This window comes from Macrobrachium rosenbergii, chromosome 43 (genome assembly GCF_040412425.1).
Source record: "Macrobrachium rosenbergii isolate ZJJX-2024 chromosome 43, ASM4041242v1, whole genome shotgun sequence".
Lineage (NCBI taxonomy): Eukaryota > Metazoa > Arthropoda > Malacostraca > Decapoda > Palaemonidae > Macrobrachium > Macrobrachium rosenbergii.
Genome location: NC_089783.1, coordinates 16,273,734 through 16,295,823, shown reverse-complemented (window position 1 = coordinate 16,295,823; position 22,090 = coordinate 16,273,734). Strand labels below are relative to the sequence as shown.

The 22,090-nt window shown below is 35.0% G+C and overlaps 1 protein-coding gene across 1 annotated transcript in view; it reads left to right on the top strand.

Annotated features, from left to right (window-relative positions):
* Positions 1 to 22,090, top strand: part of LOC136829016 (aspartic and glutamic acid-rich protein-like) — an 87,679-nt gene that overhangs the window by 4,496 nt on the left and 61,093 nt on the right. Inside the window, exon 2 of the mRNA XM_067087407.1 lies at positions 1,985 to 2,177. Coding sequence (XP_066943508.1) covers positions 1,985 to 2,177 — 193 coding nt within the window. The remainder of the gene's footprint in view (positions 1 to 1,984; positions 2,178 to 22,090) is intronic.

Sequence of the window (22,090 nt, the reverse complement as noted above, 5' to 3'; positions counted from 1 at the left end):
GGTTAAACTTAGCCATGATTGTGCGTCTGGCAACGCTATAGAACAGTTCACCACCGGGCCGTGGCTGAAAGTTTCATGGGCCGCGGCTCATACAGCATTATACGCTGTACAGAAAACTCGACTGCGCCGAAGAAATTTCGGCGCATTTTTTACTTGTTTGTTCAGTGAAGGCTTTGAAAAGGGACTGTAAAATATTATTGAGGATGACTTTCCTTTAGAACAACCGAGATTAGGTTTCTGGAAATTGCGTTTCATACCTGTTTGGGACAGAAAAGAAACAAAAAATGTTTCTTTTTAAACATTGCTGCATTCATATATTGTCAGTCAAAACCAGATTTTTATAGTTTTGATATACTGCCCTTTGTTACATAGTTTTACTGTAGATGTTAGAATCTAATGAAAAAACTTTTATAGCTTTGTTTAAGCAACGTTAGCTACTTCAGAAAGGGACTTTTTTTGTATATCATGTATTCCATAATTTTTTAATTATAGCGTATGGTTAATGCACATTTCTCTGTTTTACCTCCATTGACAAGTAAACAGATAAAGCTTTCAGAAAATGATCAGTGTATTGTTGGCTGCCACCGCAACCTCTCTTTTCAGAGACGTTAAACTACCTCTAAACAGACCTTGTACTTGCAAAAGTATTTTATTCAAAATTTGAAGAACTCTTGTCCATAAGTTATTTCAAGAGTTAGAGAAATACTTATTAGAAAAGTTGGACAGATAAGCTGTCTATTTTGTAACTACCCGGACCCATTTTCGTGTTAAATTATTTGTAAACATACGATTAGTAAGTAATACTTATTTATTAGTTTTCATCTATGTGCATGTGGTTGTAATGCCATAACTTTCATTCTCTCTCTCTCTCTCTCTCTCTCTCTCTCTCTCTCTCTCTCTCTCTCTCTCTCTCTCTCTCTTCATCACACCGGAGTAAAGACTTACATAAGATATTCATAAATTGCTCTCTCTCTCTCTCTCTCTCTCTCTCTCTCTCTCTCTCTCTCTCTCTCTCTCTCTCTCTCTCTAATAGATAAGATGAAAGGACCTGTGGTTTTGGGCGTGGGCTGTCCCCTCCAATTTTTTTTTTTTTTTTTTTTTTTTTTTTTTTTTGCTTTATGCCTTTGAAGTGGAAATAGAAAATGGTGTCTCGGTAGACTCTCTTCAAGAACGAGCTAAACAAGCTCTCTGAAAATCGTATTTTAACAGTTTCCACAATAAGCAATCTTCCCTACTCGTATTGAATGGAAAACAAATCTAAGAACATTTCTGAATTACAGCAATCGTCGATTATCCATATTCACACTGTCTTGGCAACAACATTATCTGGAAGGCCTGAAGCATCGCGATAAATATGTAAAATATATATACAGCAATGAGAATGTATAAAGGAGGTGGTAGGCTGGAGTAATTGTTTTGGGAGGTGGGGGGAGGGCCGGGAGAGCAGAGTGGTGAGGGCTGGATAGGCCTTTGTCTTTTTGAGAACTTTCGTGACTGTTATTGGCTTAAAAGCACTGCATCCTTTAACACTTCATCACATGTCTTTTTGCCTTTTCGCTTTTAAGTGGCGGAGAAACATACCTCATGACTGCAATAATGTCTGGTAAAAATTGCAAAGGTGGCCATGAACTCTGTATATTTAAACTTTCATGCCTTTGACTCAAAAGCAGCAACATTATTTCATGTCATTAGGTTTATTGTCTGAGTGGCCGAGAGAGGTACATCATGATTACATCATGATTCGCATGATGTTATTACATTATGTATCATGATGGCTGCCTTCGAAGATACCTGTGCACTTTGTGGCACAGTATGCTCCACTATTTTGCCGAATTGCATGGCATTTCTCAATAATTTCATATCAAACGGTTCATATGTGAGCCTGTGTCACAATGCTTTCCCCAAACTAGATAACTTCTGTGGGCATACCTGCAGCATTGCAGGTGCTGCTTTTGCTGTGTGGTGCTGTGTCTCTTGTGTATAGACCTCACCATCTCCAAAGAGGGCCAGAAGGATACTGACACTTCAAAAGAAACTGGAAATCCTTGGGAGAGAATTGAGGCTGGCTGGTTGACGACTTGGATTATGGCAATATGCTCCATAGAGTGGTCTACCTCACAGGACCTCAACACTGCCAAGGACAAGCTGAACAAGTACGCGGCAGGCTTTGGGCAGAAGTGAGGCCCGCAAGGAGATGGCCAAGCCCAGCCTTGAGAAGCTTAAACGTTGACCTTGACTTGTTTTCATCATCAGAGGTAGGTCAGAGAGTATGTACAGTCATGCTCAGATCTGGCGTGATATGGTTCTTTTTGTAACGTCCAAAATTTCAGACTCAGTGTAACGGTTGCCAAGCAGTTTTAACTGTTTTTCTTTTTGTTTTCAATGTCATACATGTTGATAAGTTAAGTATACCTTAGTTTAACCAGACCACCGAGCTGATTAACAGCTCTCCTAAGGCTGGCCCGAAGGATTAGACTTATTTTACGTGGCTAAGAACCAATTGGTTTCCTAGCAACGGGACCTACAGCTTACTGTGGAATCCGAACCACATTATAGCGAGAAATGAATTTCTATCACCAGAAATAGATTCCTCTAATTCTTCATTGGCCGGCCGAAGACTCGAACTCGGGCCTAGCAGAGTGCTAGCCGAGAACTCTACCGACTCTCCAATGAGGAATTTCGTACATGTCCTCTTATTACACATTAACATACATGTTGATAAGTTAGCGAATTCACAACCAACACTATTTTCTATGTCGGTATATGAATATGATCTCTTTTATGCATTGGCATAATTCTTAATCTGTGACATGAATTCGTTACTTTAAAACTGTTTAGCTCAGAGCACGGTGTGATAAGGTTAGCAATCTCGTCAATGCCAGCGCGCGTAACTTGCTACTCGAAGTGGTCTTCGTAACTACTCGTACAATATATAGCAGTAGACCTAATTAGCTTAACGGTCAAAACAAAATATTCAGAATAGGAATATGAATTACAAAAAGTTTTCTTTGAATTTTGAAGTTTTAGGCCACGTTCAAATTGCCTGTATGGTGCGAAATGATTTGTAGGCCTAACAAAAATAATCTAAAGGTTTCTCAGATGTAATCTCGTTTACTAAAGGATTTACTTAGAGAGATTACCTGTTCTTTGAGGAATAAAAGATGATGATTCTTTAAATTATATCGAGAAGATATCTATTAATCTAGATATTTATTAGTAATAACGTAAAGGGTCATGTAACTTTCTTTTTTAACTGACGAAGAATGTGATTTTCTTGAAAGTCCTGTTTGCTTTTGGCGTATAATTTTGATTCAATCATAAGCTAACCTGAAGTGCTGGAATATATGGATAACTCCATATGCTTTATAGCCAGAAATTGTTAATATAGAAATGTGATTACTAAGTGTAATGTATTTTTAGCAAGTCAAGAAAACTACATGCCTAGGCCTAGGAACAAAATCTTGGCATTAACAAAAATGTAAATGCTTAGGGGAATATTTGCCAATAAACCATTATTTTTGAAGTGGTTTTAAGAAATATAACACAAACAACATTATTTTTTATAACAATCCAAATATTCATATAATGAATATAAAATAAATATTTTCAAGATGATTTCGATGTCTCTATTCATAGTAGACCTATGTTCTAGGTGGTTCGTGCTGCCGCCACTCGAGTGGTTGCGTCACACAGGGCCCTACCATCTCTTGATATCAGTGAGTGTGTTTTAGGTAAAGTAATACTTTTGCATTTATTTATTTATATTCTTTTCAGTGTCGAGGGGTAAGAATAATCAAATAGGACTACTTCAAATTTTATGGTTGCAATTCAAGCCAATATCATAATGTTTTGAAAACTTTTTATTATTTCTCACAACATTTTAACATTGGAACTTACGTTTGATAAAGACTTTTTTTTTTTGTCAAAGGCATCAGCGAAGAGTGAATGAAAAGTTTTGAAAATGTTTCGTCACTGTTTTTTCCGAAATCTGGTTATAAGCGACATTTTCTTACACTTTTGATATATATGTCAGATTTCACTCTTATGACATATACTATGGCCTTATTTTATGAGATAAAGGTGTTTTTGCATTCAAATAGAAAAGAAATGTGTAGCATGTTATGTTGCCAGTTAGTGAATTTTGAAGGAAATCCTATGCTGTCATGTAGCATCATTTCTGAGCATGGCTGTACTGGGTGCTGAACTGAAGGCTGCTGCTACAAAGTTTGCAGGTGCTTGGAGCTGCAGACTTTAAGGCATCTGAGGGTTGGCTGTTTTGGTTCAAAGTTCAATGTAGGCTTTCCAACGGGAAGACTCAAGGCAAAGCATTAGATGCCTCCAAGGAGGGAATAGAAGATTTTCGGCAGATGTTGAAAGATTTGATGAACAAGGAAGGTCTTGTTGTAAGTCAAATCTACATTACTGATGAAACTTGTCTATCATTCCTTGCCCACTGGCACCTTGAGTGATGAGGAGGAATAGAGTTTAACCAGTCAAAAGCTTTCCAAATGAAGGGTTTCTGCTTTGCTTTGTGCGAATGCTTCCAGTAGCCATCATTGCAAATCAGTCATAGTTGGATATGTGAAGCAACCCTATGCCTTGTTAGGGTTGATGGATAGTCTGTCTGTGATTTTGGAGACTATCTGTCAACTCTCACAAGGCACAGGGTTGCTAACCACAGGAACTATTTAATATGCAATTACTGAGAAATGCCACACAACTGGACAAAGTAGCAGAACGTGCCACAGAGGGCATGGGTGTCTTTGAAGGCAGCCATTGAGAGAAGGAAACTCCTTTGATATTATCATGAAAAACAAAACGACATGTGATGACTTGTTAAAGGATGCAGCACTTTTAAGCCAATAACTGTCGGAAAAGTCCTCATGTAAACAGATGCCCACCTAGCTCTCACCACTTAGCCATCCAAGAGCATTGCCAGTCATACAGACATATTTTTTATTCCTTTCTATTTAATATATATATATATATATATATATATATATATATATATATATATATAATATATATATATATATATATATATATATATATATATATATATATATATATATATATATATATATATATATATATATATATATTGTGGTAGTGCAGACCTTCCAGATAATGACAATGTCCAGATAGTGAGAATGCGGATAACCGAGGATAACTGTAAATGAGAAATTTTCTTAAATTTGTTTTCCCTTCAGTACGAGTATGAAGGGTAGCTTCTTGGGGAAACTGCTAAAATATGATTTTCAGAAAGCTTCTTTAGCTCGATCTTGAAGAAAGTTAACAGAAACACCATTTTTTATTAACACTTTAAAGGCATAAAAATATCTTTGAAGGGACAGCCCAGTCCAAAACCTCAGGTCCTCCTTTCTTATCCATTAGAATGACTCAGAGAGAGAAAGAGAGAGAGAGAGAATGAAAAGTTATTCCATTACTACAACGTGCACACAGATGAAAACTAGTGAGTTGATGTTTATTGTAATCATTTTTAAGTTAACAGAAAAAGGATCTAATTAATTACTGAACTAGGTAGCTGGTCTACCTAACTTTAAAAGGATCTAGGTAATTACTGAACTAGGTAGCTGGTCTACATAACTTTTCTAGTGTATTTTTTCTGTCTTTTCTCTAAACTTGACTAACTTACGAAAAAGTTCTACGAATTGCGACTAAAATATTTTCACAAGTACCAGGTATTTTTAGAGGCAGTTCATCTCTCTGAAATGAGAAATAGGACTCACAAGTTGTCATAATGACTACCCTATAGAAAAATATCCTCCACTAACTCATAGTTCATCCCTAATTCCTGTAATACAGTTATTAAGTTTTGGTGGTAGCCAAAAATACACTGATAATTTACCAAAAACTTTATCTACTTACTTGTTGATATGGGTAAAGCAGAAAAGTGCACGTCAAACATATGATATAACTAATGAATTATGATAAACAAAAAATTGTCCTTTTTATTAAAATTTTGTTCATTGGATTTTAACAGCTGTAGTAAGAAGCATGTAACAAATGGCAATACATAGAACTATAAAACTCTAGTTTAGATTTACATTATAAAAGAAATAGCAGTCTTTTGGAAAAACATATTTTGCTTTTCCATCCCCTACAGGTATTACACACAATTTGCCACTGGTAAAATTGCCAAAGTGCAACTTCCGGAAAATATAGCGTTATACGTTCCATAGGAAAGTCATCCGCATTGACATTCTACAGTCCATTTCTTAACTGTTTTTTCAAATCCACAACTAAACAAAAATCAGTGAATGCAAAAAGAGGTCTTCGAGTGAATTTACTAAAGAGTAAAGTTTGAGGTATATCATCGAAGTGTTCTCTGAAAACCTTCAGTATAACTTCGCTCAAGTGAATGAAGTTTCTTATTTACCAAGTTTCTTTATATAATTAGACGATACATATGCAACGTATTTTTTACTAATTAACGGTTAAGTTGTGATTTTCTTTATCACGCTGTGGAAGAAAAAGAGACAAATTTCTAAATATTTCGTGATGATTGACACATGAAAAAGTTCGCTTCTTTATCTTCATTTCATATAAGCTTCGTATTTCCAAATTCTGGCGAAGAGAGTTAACGTGATGCAAAGAGGCAACTGAAAGTGGCTTAATTAAGAGGAAGTGAGACTGCCCTAATTAGCAGATTTTGGCGGGGACGAAAAAATGGTGAAGATGGAAAAATCATTCTCAAAAGACTGAATACTTATCAAGATTTTCTTACCAGTTCCTTCCCAAGTAAAAAAATTGCTTTGTAATGCAGAGAAAAGTTTCCGTTGCTGAAATTAGGAAAGCTGAAGAATTATGTTGCCAAGACGTACAACTTCTTCACTTTTAATGAATGAAGTAGACTAAATTATCTGAGATCAGATTGGTTGTTTTATAAATTCTATTTTCTTTAATGGAGCGAAACTGATTCATGTAACCTGCAAAATTGCTAAACTTGCCTTATCCTATTTTTATTGAAAGAAATCGGTTTCGAAAAGTGAAAAAGATAGGACATTACCGCCCACACAAACGAAAAAAAATTAAAATCAAGGGAAAAGTAAATATTTAATATAACGGAATATTGTGATTTAAATCAACCGTTGGCTTTTAAAATTAGGTTAAGACCAAGAATGCATAGAGAATGCATTCACCAACCACATGATGCCTACCTTCCTTGCTTCATTACAAGCTGAGTAAAATAAAATACTGATCATTAAATTGGTCTGAGATATTAGAATAGAGTACTGATAAAGATTAAAAACGTACATGAAAGATAAGCACCAAAATGTATGGTGCAAGACTGTTAAGTTTAATTGCAATCAAAGGAAAATTATTAGTTGGCCTCCATGTTCACAGGCGACCTTCATAATAATAATAATAATAATAATAATAATAATAATAATAATAATAATACCGTAATAATAACAATAATAATTGAAAGTTTTCATACCTAGAAATAGTCTCCATGGTTTATTTCATATGTGTAAGAAAGAGATCTAAGCTGAAGTTTGTAATCAGAGTCTGTTCCTCTGAGCAGCGTATGTATAATATTTTCACGCTCAGACTAAACCCCAAAACGTGTTAACAACAGATCAAAGAGGGTAAATACCGTAATTTTCCAACTATGACCCATAAACTATTTCCCGAGACACATTACTTCACTCAACATTCCAAAACACTTTCCACGAGAAGTTTCTTCGTACAAATTTCAGATTGCCACAAAAATATGAATTCCATCTTTGCAAAGAAAGCGCGAAAGTGGCAATTCCTGTTCACATACGATAGAAGAAGAATCCGTCACTTGCAAGGTTTTGGAGCCAAAGTTTTTCGGACGGAAGGAAGAAAAAGATGCCGACGAGCAGGAATAAATTTCAAAAAGAGCTAGATTTCAAGAATTTGTGGCTTTCTCAAACCATCTTGCGTTCCATTTCACGGATTTAATTTTACTTTTAATCCCAGTGGCGTGGGAAAAGGACAGTGAACTGAAGGTCGCATTGGCACGGGCACTAAGAGCTTTTGATGGTGAAAGATTCCAACGAGTATCACCACTTAATGTGGTTGAATACGACGGCACTGACGGGGTTGATTCGTTTATTTACATGTTTTCATTCTGTAACTTAAGCTTATGAGTTATTCAAATATTCATTTACTTGTTAAAAATACTCTCTGTATTTCGGCCTATTCACTAACCTAGATAACTTTATGCTATGTTCCCTGTCTCTTTTAATCTTTTGTTTGTCTGAATGATTTCTATCATAGTACGTCTGTTTGCTTAAAGGAATTAAATAACAGCCTTAGGAAACATCCATTACAATGCAGCGTACACCTTTGGGAATTTGAAAAACTCTCTTCCTTGTAAGTGAAAACGAAAGGCAGACATTGTGTAGCACATAAAATTGCTCATTCGTTCGTGACAACACTTATACATACTTCTCACTAACAAAGAGCCCTTAGAAAAGTAGACTATCGTCACAGCAGTCAGGTTTTCAAAAGTATTTTCCTCGTGAATTTTCAATAGCTAGCATCCATTAGTTACAATCTATTATGGCACAGCTTATTTTGTTCTATCTGGAAAAGAAATTACGTTGATTATTTATACGTGGAGAATATAACGAAAATCTTTATTTTTTAAGAAATTATATCTTTATATAGAAAAGGGATTGATAGTCTTTTTTTGATGAAGATTTAACGTGTACAGTTATTTCGAGAAATATCACTCGCTGTCTCAGTTGATTATAACAGAAATAAAACTGTCATATTAGTTGGTATGCACAGTATATGTCCATGTATATATCTATAATAATTACGCTTGCTATTACCAGTATTGTCTAGAGTTTCATTTTGATTATTGCTATACGTTTGTATACACACACATATATAGAAATAATCAACACACAATCACGTGTGGAACAGAAATAAATTTCTGACTCACATCAGGATCGAACCCAGGTCTTTCAGTTGAAAGGCAAGGGGGCTGCCCACTAGGCCATACAAGTCATAAAAAAAAGTTGGAACCTGAGGGCAACTACACCCAGGGAATTACCTGTGCGAGCTAACTGCTTGCATACCAGCGTGTCTTCCCCAACTTCCCGGCTCAGCAATGACCCAAGGGATAATTCGAATGAAATGCTGTCAATTGGGTCATTGCTGAGTCGGGAAGTCGGGGAAAACACGCTGGTATGCAAGCAGTTAGCTCGGACAGGTAATTCCCTGGGTGCAGTTGCCCTCAGGTTCCAACTTCTTTTATGACTTGTATGGCTTAGTGGGCAGCGCCCTTGCCTTTCAACTGAAAGACCTGGGTTCGATCCCGTTGTGAGTCATAAATTTATTTCTGTTCCACACGTGGTTGTGTGTTAATTATTTCTATCTTATTCACTCAGAAGGGATAATTCGAATGAAATGCTGTCAATTGGGTAATTGCTGAGTCGGGAAGTTGGGGAAAACACGCTGGTATATGAGTCAGAAATTTACACACATATATATACTCGTATGTAAACACAGGGACAGATCACCTAGATCTGTCTCTAATCTCATTTCTTTGTTTATATTTTAATTGTCGCTTGTCCGGCTACCCTGGTTTTATATAAGCAATACCATTTCGTTGTAAAATTACCCTTATAATAGTATGAACCAATGACTTAAACACCCTCAGCATACCAATAAATAAACGGAGCAGCATAGCCATGGTCTTTGCTTTCAATTCAGATCTCAGTCGTGAAGAAAAGGTGCGGGAAATTGGAGTAGTGATATATATATATATATATATATATATATATATATATATATATATATATATATATATATATATATATATATATATATATATATATATATATATATATATATATATATATATATATATATATATATATATAATGTGTGTGTGTGTGTGTGTCTGCATGTGTGTGTGTATCTTTTAATTGTATGAAAAAGAACAGAACCGATGACGAGCCACACAGCATAATCTATTTTACGGAAATGAAAGAGCAAAGCAGGCCATAAGTGGTTCATCTGAAAAAATAAGAGCATCGCCCACAATTAAGATATTGAGCAGTCCTGGACCTCCATTCCAATTCTCAGGAATGATGAGGATCCAAACTTATGATATCCCTTTAAGAATTCCTGGAATAGAAAACTTGAACCCAATGAACTTATCTTGAAGTTGTAATGGAATCATTCGCTTTTCGTCTCCTTAAATAGTCTTTTGTTTTTGCCCTTATTTTGCGTCGAATATGGACGGTGTTTTCCATTCTACATATAATGTTACATTTTGGTGCCAACTATTGTATTAGAATATGTTCTTTAGTTACAACTGGCATACTTACTAAACGAATGATCGTTGTTATTATAGATGGAAAATGACGTATTTGCTCATAGGATTGACTTCATATGTCTTTGTACTTAAGAAAGTCTAAGGTATGCAATATGAATAATGGTAACTCACCATGCTAAGAACGTAGGGAATGCGAGATCAATTATTTAAGAAATATGTCATTATGGTTTTGTATTAATGAACCAAAAAGTTACTTGCACAATATAACGCCGAGATTCAATTTCTGATATATCTTAAAACTGAAAATATAACTTATAACTGAAATATAAGAAAAAAGAAAATCATGTAAAATTTTTCGTTTGAAATGCAAGAAACGTTCATATATTCTATGGTGACGAAGCTTAAAAAGGCTTTCCTCTTCTTTTTCCGTTTGGATACTGATTTCGAGTTTTTAAAGCCTGGAGGAGAGAATTCTCGTGATGATGGAAGACAACAAAATATGCCTTAATTAAGAGGAAGTGAGAAAGCCTTAATTAGCGGATTTTGGCGGGAAGTTAAAAGTGGCCGAAGAAAGGATATTTTTCCTTATAGACCGAATGATTATTGGTTTTTTGCTTTTTCGTTCCTAAGTAAAAATAAATGACTTCGCAACGCGCAGTATTGTGAAGATATAACTCAAATATCGTGTTGTTCAGAAACGTAGCTTATGTGTTTCTGATATGTAAAATGTATGTATAATTTTCTTTTGACGAAGAGGATTCTTGAAAATGCGTCCGTACTGCAGTAAAACATGTCATAAACACGCGTCAGCTGCTTACTGCACAAACACATCGCAAACAGGTTGAATACAAGTCAACGACACCGGTAGTCATAACTTAGTGAGTCATACGATTATAGCATTTGTCAGAGATTCGTTCTCTACTTACGGTGGTTGACTTGTTTTCAAAAGGTTTGTGATCTGTTTGCAATAAGTTGCCGAATAGTGTTACTGTAATAAGGACGCATCCTAATGCTCACATTGGTTGTTTGCAAATTGTATTTCCTCTATTGAAGTTGACATTGTAGATGAGGGAACTCTTTCTGTTCTCGTAAGTTTCTTAATTATAAAAACTGCCTACTCTCTACATGTAATGGCAAATGAAAGTATGATAAGAAAGAAGGAATACAAATGTACTAAATTTATTCTTATCTTCAACGTGGTGCAACTTTACCATTATGGCTGAAACAAGCACACAGGCGGCAATATAACACAAATGCGCTTTTATCTTGCGTAAATTGCGGAACTAAGCAGAAATATCTTGACAGTTCATTATGAGTGACCTTTTCTCTTCTCTTGCTCACTAACTTTCGAAAACTCTCCCTACTGAAACTTTCATTGATTCCTGTTGTATGCTGTCTTTCAAGAGGTGTGATGTTCGTTCGTTCCAGTGTTGAGTTCCACTTTTTTACCATTCCCTCTTGTTGCTCTTCTTTTGACTTGATTAAATAATACACATTAAGATGCCTTGTCGTCGACCATTTCTAAGAACAAAATTATGTATTAATATTCTATTAAGACGTATTCCTAAGGAGGAGGGCAACGCCTTAAATCCTCCATTCCAAAATGCGAACTTTCTGGAGTTATAGCTTTTGCGATTTTTGTGAAAGTGCGGCATCCAGTTGCGCTCTCTGAGTGATCATCTGCTTGTACGAAACCGGTCACCGTTATCTTGCTCTCGATTTGCACCATTAGCATCTATCTCGCGGTCTTCTAGTGTCCAATGGATCTCTCCTGAGCCCTCAGAGGATAAATCACCTCGGACGTGAGGATTTCATGAATTCGTGAGCTGTGTCAACAGATGTGGCTTGAGGTGTTGATAACATGGTTTGTAGTTCTAGTGGTACTTGTACTGGTTATGCGGAAGAAAGTCATAAGTAAATTTAGATTGTTTTAATACAACTCTCGTCTTTCGGTGATATTCCACCAGTAAAGATACACAATAACAACGAAACGTATTTACAGTTAATTTCACAGTTTTGGTAAGTGGGTAATTTTCTTGTAGATAATAAGACAGGATCAATCAGATGTCAGGCTATCTGAATAAACAGTTAGATATTTCAAGAGACAATTTTGTTAAATTGTCCTGCAAATTAGTAAGTCTAACTCAAAAATATCCGTACATTTAGGGCTCTGCTAACTGACATGTGCCATGTTCACAACGTTCGAAATAAATTGGTTTTTTATATATAAAGTATATATAGTCTATTTATAGAAAAATTTCGACATGCATGCAAAACTTGGATGGAAATGTTGGCACTTCATTGGATAAGCTGACTCTGCTCACTTAGTACTAAAGCAAAGATCCTTAAAGCTTACCTTTATGAGGGTCATTCACAAAGTTTTCAGCCTCTCCCAGAGAGAAGAAGAATGAGTGAAACTTGTTGGTGAGGCTGTGTTCTGCAACCACTTTCCATGAGCGTGAGTATATACAAGAATTCAATTGTTTGCCATTACTGCATTGCAGATGAACCTTTAAAATTCATTTAGTGAGAGTAAAAGATGAGAAGACACAGTGAAGAAGACCTTACCATAACTAAGTATCATTAAAAGATGTTTACGACCAATAAGAAAATTTATGAAGATATAGTGAGCATATTCGCTAAGAACTTCCTGTCCTATTTCATCATTAGGAAGAGTGCTGTTGAAATGACGCACGGAAGGGAGCTGCACACAAGCTGACCCTTGGTTGGACGTCCAGTAACCGTAGTTCAGATGAACAAGTAATTACAATTCCTCACATGCTTTATTACGACAGATGTCTGGATGATGAATTAGAGAGCCGAGAAGATCGGCATTGGCGCTGGCTCAGAACATGATATCTTAAATGATATTTTGGGAATAAGAAACCTGCCTGTAACATAGGCATTGCTGATATTGACACCAGAACAGACGCCGCCTAGAGTGAAACTATCAGGAAACTTTTGACTCGTCTCCATACTGATCGTTTCCATATTGATCTATGCAATTTCTGCAAAAAATTAGTAACCCATCGTTCACCACTTGAAACCTGAATTAAATCATAAAATATGACCAGGAACAAAGAAAAAAATGGTTCTCCATCTTCCCAAAAGGCCAGCATGGGCCACGGGCCACATGAAAATGGTGCCTGCGTTCCTGAATTCTCATGATAGCAGCTTGACAGGGCACCACATTGATGCATAATGCATCGGAATACTAAAAAATAAAAAAGGCAACCATAATGAAATACAAGAAAATTGAGAGCTGGGGCGATATTTTAGAGCAATGATCCTGACCACGGCACATGTGGTACTGACAATTTTGCCCTCTAATTGCTCTCTCATTCCTTTAACTGGAAACGTAGTAATGTTTGACCTCTACCTTCACTGAAACTCAAATCCCACCTGAGCTGTCATCATTCCAGAAGTAATTATGAAGCCATCGGGAACCATGATTCAACCTTCTGTTCTGGATCTTATATTTTATTTGCTTTAAAGATTTGTTAGTTTTTTATGAGTGTCACTTTTCTTCTAATCATCTTAGTGTACTATATACTGTAAAACCCTTATTAGACCCTAAATACCTATGGTCGTATCTATTATTATTATCGCATAATACTTTCAAACTTTTATTCATTGCATTGAATGCTTGTGCACGCCAGAAAGCTAAAAACGACCTCTATTCAGTTTCTATTCAGTTCAGATTCCTATAAAGATCAAAGCTGACCAAACGACCATGCATGGAGATCACACACACTTTCCGCGAAGCAAATCGTAACTTTAATAAAAATAAAATAACAAAACGGTTGTTATGCTTTGCACCACATGTTGGACGAAAAAGCTTGTGTGGGATTGTGACCCTATGAACGAGGTCCCGCGTACGTCAAAAAGGCTTCGTGACGAAGCTATCAAAGAGACCTGCCGGCTCTTCGGGTGCTTGGTGAAAAGACCCGTCCGGGAACAATACTTCTTTGGAGTGTTCTCTCCCCCTCCGTGACCTTAATTTAGTTCTTTCTTTGGAAGGAAGTCTGGTTCGCGCATGCGCAAACGTTCAGAATCGGTATGATCCACATTTTCTCTCAGCCTGCAAATTCAGTAAGTGAATAAACGAATTATTAGAAAAGTATTTTTTTTTATATATCAATCTGGCTATTTAGTAACTGACGTAAATAAATAAATATATAGACAGATAAATAACGAAAATCAAATATATTGGGAGGGATCGTAATTACGTATATACCTTAGAATGACAATAAGAATTGCGTCAATAAGCTTCAGTCAAAAAACAAGGTCAGAAAATATCCTCGCTCAACGTCATTTGAACAACACTGTTCTAGACAAGGAAAATGGAGATTACGGTAAATAAGTTCAATTTCTTTCATTAATCTTACTAATTACCTGCTCACCTATGGGATCCCTTTCATTATAAATGGGAATAAAAGAATGAAATTATTAATTATTTTACCAGAAACTCTACAGCCACAAAACTAAGAGGGAAAAGGTATAGAGATAATTGATGATAATTAGCAGATCATATTTCTGTCGGGTACTAGTCATAATAGAAAGTCAGTCGTTTTATGGTCCCTGACGTTGAACAAAGAGAGGCATGCTAATTAAAACCGTGGCCAACCAGCCTGAATATTTCATTACTGTACTTGGGTAACTTACTAGTCAATAGTGGTTCCAATTTGTTAACTGGTAGGTTGCCGGGCATGATAATGAAGTGTTCAGTTTCATTGGTCAAGGCTATGTTACTGTACACATTATCTTTTGCATAAAGAGCAAAACCCTTAATAATTAAGAAAAAGTTAATGAAAAAAAATATAAACAGTGGGATTTTCTCTTTACTACCCGCTTTTCCTCTAGTGTAAATTTTTGTCTCTTGTTCCTCTTACCCGTCAACCGAAAAACTGGCACTTCTGTCCGTCAAAAAAAAAAAAAAAAACCATACAGTGTTCATAATAAATGTCAGCTATGTTATGTGTTCAGTTGAAGTCGCTCTCCAAGACAAAACATTGTAAGAAACCTTACTTTTCTAATAGTCTGTAAGACCTTCGGCTTAATCACACTTCCATAAACTCGTATTTCATATGAAATCGAATTTTGCGACGAACTTTAAGAAATTCCCATTGATTTTTGCCCTTAGGGAAAGTTGATTGGTTGGTCTAGATTAACCTGGCAAGAGGATGGGAAGGTGTGAAAGGCAGTAAGAAGCCTGGTGTGAACCTCTGGATTTAACCAGCGAAAATAGACGACCCCAGGGACGTTACAACATACCGCCCCAAAGCTCGAACAGAGGTACCTCCACTCTACATGCATTACTGTAGCTCATTACCTGTAAACTATTGTTGTTGGAATGGATTGCAATATAGGGTTTAGGCCAGTGGCCAAGCACTGGGACCTATGAGGTCATTCAGAGCTGGAAAGGATATTGAGAGTAGGTAGGTTCGAAAGGTGTAACAGGAGGAAAACCTCAAAGTTGCACTATGAAATAATTGTTAGGAGATGGTGGATAGCAAGATGGAAGAAATATAATATGAGAGGAGGTACAGTAAAATGAATGAAAGGGGTTGCAGCGAGGGGCCGAAGGGACGCTGCAAAGAAAATATACGGAGTAATAATGAATACATGGATTATTCTATCTGATTGTACAGTGTTATATCCAAAATTATTCATCACTCACACGTTTCTCCGTCTTTGAATTCATGGGAAACTGTTGTAAAATGACCTTTACGGTCCTCGTTACATCGTAAAGTAAATTTCTGTTAAATAACAATAGAAAAAATATTCTGAATTTTCATTTTTTTAATAACACAACATGTCATAGACTAATGAAGTCGCATCCTTCACTTCCAAAAGTGAAAACACTTTTGCTTCAAACTGTTTGTAATGAAAATGCTCTGCCTACATCTGGACAAGCAATTCTTTTTTTCAGATTTTGGGTTTGGTCCTTTATTTTGAGAACCTTTTAATTTAAGGTCTTTGTGATGGCATTCCCATCGCCAGGTAATTCAGAGTCCATCAACTTTATATTCATTCCTGAATTTTGAAGATCCCTCTTCCTACGTAAAGTGAACTGACATCTGAGGCACTAACGGAATTTCAGACATTTCAGTGGACTGACTTCGTTTTACGTCAGAAAGCTGTACATGTATATATATATATATATATATATATATATATATATATATATATATATATATATATATATATATATATATATATATATATATATATATATATATGTACTGTATACATACATACATATATAAACATGAATATATGCGTTACTGTATATACATACAGATATATAACGTATATATACGTATATATATACATACATGCATATACATATATATATATATATATATATATATATATATATATATATATATATATATATGAAATCTATTAATCTCGGAGCACAGTAAAAGAACTGATATAAATAGTTCGCCTTACTTTCCATATTTTAACTATTAATTTATATGATAATAAGTAAAGGTTTAGTCACAAGACGATAACACGAAACGTCAAATAATGTAAAACAAATATCTTTTAACATATTCAAGAATGAAATGAAGAAAAAAGTCGATGAAATTAATAAATTTGTTTTAGCAGTTTTTTTTTAACATCTACCTCGCTTTCTCCACCGCTCCCTGGAAAGGGAAGGAAGCTCAATGGTCGCTTTCAAATAAATGGAAAGTCGACTGGATCTCCCGGAACGACTCTCTAGTCTCTCGCACTACACGCTGCATAAACTAAGTGTTGCGGAAATAGCTCAGGTTCCTTTGAAAATGGCTTCGTTATCTCGAAATATCTTTCCGTTGGCAACGCAAGACAATTTATTTCCATTCATATATTCAGCTTTGTTTTAGTGAGCGATTCTTGATGCACTGCATTGCCCAGTCTGTTGCAGTCGGTGTCATTTTCCTTTTTTCTATATTTCTATCGTGTTGTGTTGGCGATTAAGAGATTGTCCGATAAATAAAGTATGATATAGGTCATTTTTATATTATTCATATATATGTTTGCTTATTTGCTTATTGACAATTCATTCATTGTCATGTGCACCTGTTACCCCTTTGGAGATAATGACTCAAGAAGTTGTTATGAAATAAGTTGCTCGCCTACATCCTGCTTAGTTACATGACTTAATTACATGTTTATTAAATATAATTCCTCCCGTATGTTTCAAGTATAGTTTTGAGGAATATAAATATATTTTTTTAATAATTTAGTAAGTTTGGAACGATTTTACCAACGTCTCTCAGTTTTTAGAACATGAAATTCAGTTTCACTATAAACCTTTATATCGGTAAAATGCACGGAACAATTAGAATAAATTCATAAAGCAATACACTGTATCTATTTGAATTCAGTACAGCTGCGCATTTTTGCGCAGTTCTACTCAGACAGGGTAACTTTTGTTCTTCCTATTATTGCTATCGATATTACTATGTTGCCTGGAACTTACAAAAAAAAGTCAGAATGGAAAAAAGATAGCTTATTTTTAATATTTCAACCATTAGTTTATGTAATAAGAAGCAAAGGTTCAACCAGGAGACAATAATGCGACTCGCCAAATACTTATCAAAATATGTATTTAAATTTATTTAAGAAACAAATAAAAGGTAGATGAAATTAGTAAATTCGCTGAACAAACTTTTATTGTTTGTTAATATTCAGCAGTCCTTTTCTCCACGTCTTCCTGGAAGTGGGAGGTGGCTGAAACGATCGCTTTCAAATAAATGAAAAGTCGACTGGCTCTCCCTGAACGACTCTCTCTCTCTCTCTCTCTCTCTCTCTCTCTCTCTCTCTCTCTCTCTCTCTCTCTCTCTCTCTCTCTCTCCACACTGCATAAACTAAGTGTTGCGGAAATAGCTCAGGTTCATCTGAAAATGGCTTCGTAGTCTCCTTTTGCAACGCCATAATATTTATTTCCCTATTTATATTCCATTTTGTTTCATTGAGCGACGCTTGTTACTTTACATTGGCTACGCGCGCCGCTGCAATTGGTGTCACCTTCCTTTTGTCTTTATTTCTCTCGTGTTTGAATGTTGATTAAGAGATCGTTCTGTACATGGAGAGAAGTATATTGCACGATTAGAATACTTATTGAATTATTTATTTATTCCTATACTTTATTCATTTTCACCTTAAAACTTTTCCCTTTTCGAGGTGTTGGCTCAGGAAATTGATTGTAATGAAGTTGCTAGACTATATGCTTATTAATTACATAATTATCAATTTATTTTTTATATGTGTTTGAAGCATAGCTTTGATAAGAAAAAATTACTAAGAGAAACACATTTCTGATCTTTGAAAGATTTTGTAAACATTTCTCAAGACTTACAACATACAATTCAGTTTTACTAAAAATCACTATATCAGTAGAACACACTGAACAATGAGAATGAATACACAAAGCAATACCCTTTGTCTTTATAATTTCAGCATTACGGCGCATTTTTGTTTCAGTTTTTTAAAGAGAGGCTGTGACAAACAACGTAGGCCCCTTATCTTAGTTAAACTGTTGGAAGCAAGGAAGATACTATAGAAAGAAATGTAGTTAGAAGTAGCCCTAAATGAGAAGACAAATTAGCTCCTTGTCATCAAGCCAGGTAAAATGAAAAGGGCTGTAGAATAATGTATATATATATATATATATATATATATATATATATATATATATATATATATATATATATATATATATATATATATATATATATATATATATATTACAGGAAGAAAGCTAGTGATGCGTAACCCTAAAGAAGAAGACAGATTAGCTTCTTGCCATCCAGTGCAGTAAAACAAAAGTATACTGGAAATTCCAAAGCTTGATTAATGGGGCTTATGTTTTTTAACCTCTTAATAAAGGCTAATGCTTTCCATTATCTTGAGACATCCTTAGGTCGTCTTTGGGTATGTGCCAACCTTTTGCTCTGTTTGTGAGTAATGTGTTTGTGTTTCGTGTTACCAAAAATATATATTATTCTACGAACCTTAAGAGGGTGGGTGGCAGTGTGATTTTATATATATATATATATATATATATATATATATATATATATATATATATATATATATATATATATATATATATATATATATATTATATATATATATATATATATATATATATATATATATATATATATATATATATATATATATATATACACATATATACATATATACATATATATACGTATATTGTGTACATATATGTGTGTGTATGTATATATATATATATATTATATATATATATATATATATATATATATATATATATATATATATATTAATTGTAATTGTTACATATTTCCCTGATATAAGAGTTTTAGTAAACCTGAATTGTACGTTTAAATCTTGAAAGATGTCTATAAAATCATTCATTAATTATTAATGTGTTTCTCTCAGTTATCTATTTCATCAAAGCTATACTTTAAACACGTACGAGAATCATATTATAACTAATCAGGACATAGTCTGGCAATTTCATCATAATCAACATCGTCAGTCAATATTTCGAAAGAGGAAACAAGTGTAAGGCGAAAATAAATAAATCCATGAATAAGTAATTAAGTAAATTGATAGATCAGTATTTTCTCCTTGGCATAAACCAACTACAATGGTGTTGCCAATCCAATACATTAAGTGTCGCTCAGTAAAACAAAATAGAATAAATAAATGGAAGTTAATATCCTGGAGTTCCCAGGATGATATTTCGAGATAACGAAGCCATTTCAGAGGAAATTGAGCTATTTCTGCAACACTTAGTTTATGCAATGTGTGTAGAGAGAGACTAGAGAGTCGTTCAGGGAGATCCAGTCGACTTTCCATATTTGAAACCGACCGTTGAGCTTCCAACCCCCTTCCAGGAAGAGTTGGAAAAAATGGGTTTAATACTAAAAAAAAAAAAAGTTAGGCAAAACAAATTCATTTCAATTATTTTTTTATTTTGTTTCTTGAATATAATAAAAAATATTTTATATTTGGCATGTGGATCTTTTTTTAATGTTAAGCCCTCTACTTGTTACACACAAATCAACAGTTGATAGTAATCAATCTATCTTTTTTCTTACTTACCATTTTTTTGTAATTTACAAACAAGAAGAAGTAGTAGAAGCGGTGATCCAGCTAAAGTTTATCCACTTTTCACTCTTCTCCGAAATTGATTATATATATATATATATATATATATATATATATATATATATATATATATATATATATATATATATGCACTTGTGTAAGTAGGAATTTGTGTACAAGCTTATGACACACCACACGATCTCTTGCAATCTTTAGCAAATCTTGCAGGTAGAAGAATGTGACCTGGACGTCTGATAATTCAGCATTTCTCATACACTAACCTTTGGATTTTGAAGCGTCATCAACATATCCAGGCGGAGCTTTCCGTCCCTGTTCTAGATAGAACTCTGTAGAAGCCTTGGGTCCGGTTTTAATCAGATTTCTAGGTGTGTTAAACAGAAGTGTGTATTAGTTTGTGCGTCGTGAAAATTGCTAAGCGTGAAGGGCTCTTGTGAAGAGTTATTCATTCCTTTGTGAAAAGTCAGAGCAGTCAGACACACTGGAAAGCTCAGGAATTGAGATTCCCTTTTTGCTGGAAGAGTGAGTATTGAACTTTGAAATTACTAACCTTTACAAGCGTTAACACAATCACTAACCTTTACAACCGTTAACACAGACATGATTATCGTTTTAGTGATTTATCTTTTATGTCATTTTTATTGTCAGTGCTTTGACATGTGTTCATGGTGTTAGATTCTCCCACAAACCTTTTGATTTTGTTGTTAATAGTGGTAATCCTTGGCAGATGTTTCAGTGGAGCGTGGTTAGGCTGGGATAGTCTTGCAATCTGCACAGACATGCATGTTACGTAGCCATTATGGGAAGTGGTCATTTAAATGGAACTATGGCTAAGGACATAATTACAAAAGAAACTTATCTGGGTTAGGGAGTGCTAATGGGGAAGAATCCCATTTATAATGGTGTTGTCTGTTAAGATGTTTTGTTTGGGAAGATATTGATTTATCATTTGCATTCTTTTGTTCTTTTGGCATTTTTCTTACTTACCACGCTTTTAACTTATGTGTTAGCTTCACAGAATAAGCTATTTTTTTGTAAGATAGGTTTTGATTTCCACATCTTAGAAATATGAACAGGAGTCTGAGAGAGAGAGAGAGAGAGAGAGAGAGAGAGAGAGAGAGAGAGAGAGAGAGAGAGAGAGATCTCGAAGGCCGACACGGTCGGGCTACCAATCGCCTGAAAGTTTTTCGTAGGTAGGTGCAAAACAAAGCTGAATGGGTTTTCCCCCATACAACAGAATGGTGGCACCTAAGAACAAACACTTTCGTGTTTGAATCCACGCCGAAGAGAGAGTATGAATGTTGTAGATTGTAGAGATAGGTATACGAATAGGGATACATAGTAAATGAAGTGTTATCTGGGGTGAAATGCCGGGCAGTTGGTACTTTGGAACTTAGAGGGGTATTTCTTGAGTTTGCATTTTTATACAGGGAGGCAGCCGTGCTTGCAGCTGGACTTAGTGAAGGGTGATTATTGGGTATCGGATGTTTTACTGCGGTCTTCAACATAATTATATATTTGTGTGTTTTTAGCTGAAGTGTGTTAATTGTTCCGAGTTGGCGGTCTCCTGGGTTCGAGGAATGGGGAAAAGTGAGTTTTTCTTTTTGAGTTATTTTGGTTGATTTGAAATTTTATTTTCTTTCGTCTGTCTTTTGTTTTCGCTTATGTAATTATTATAGGGTTGGAATA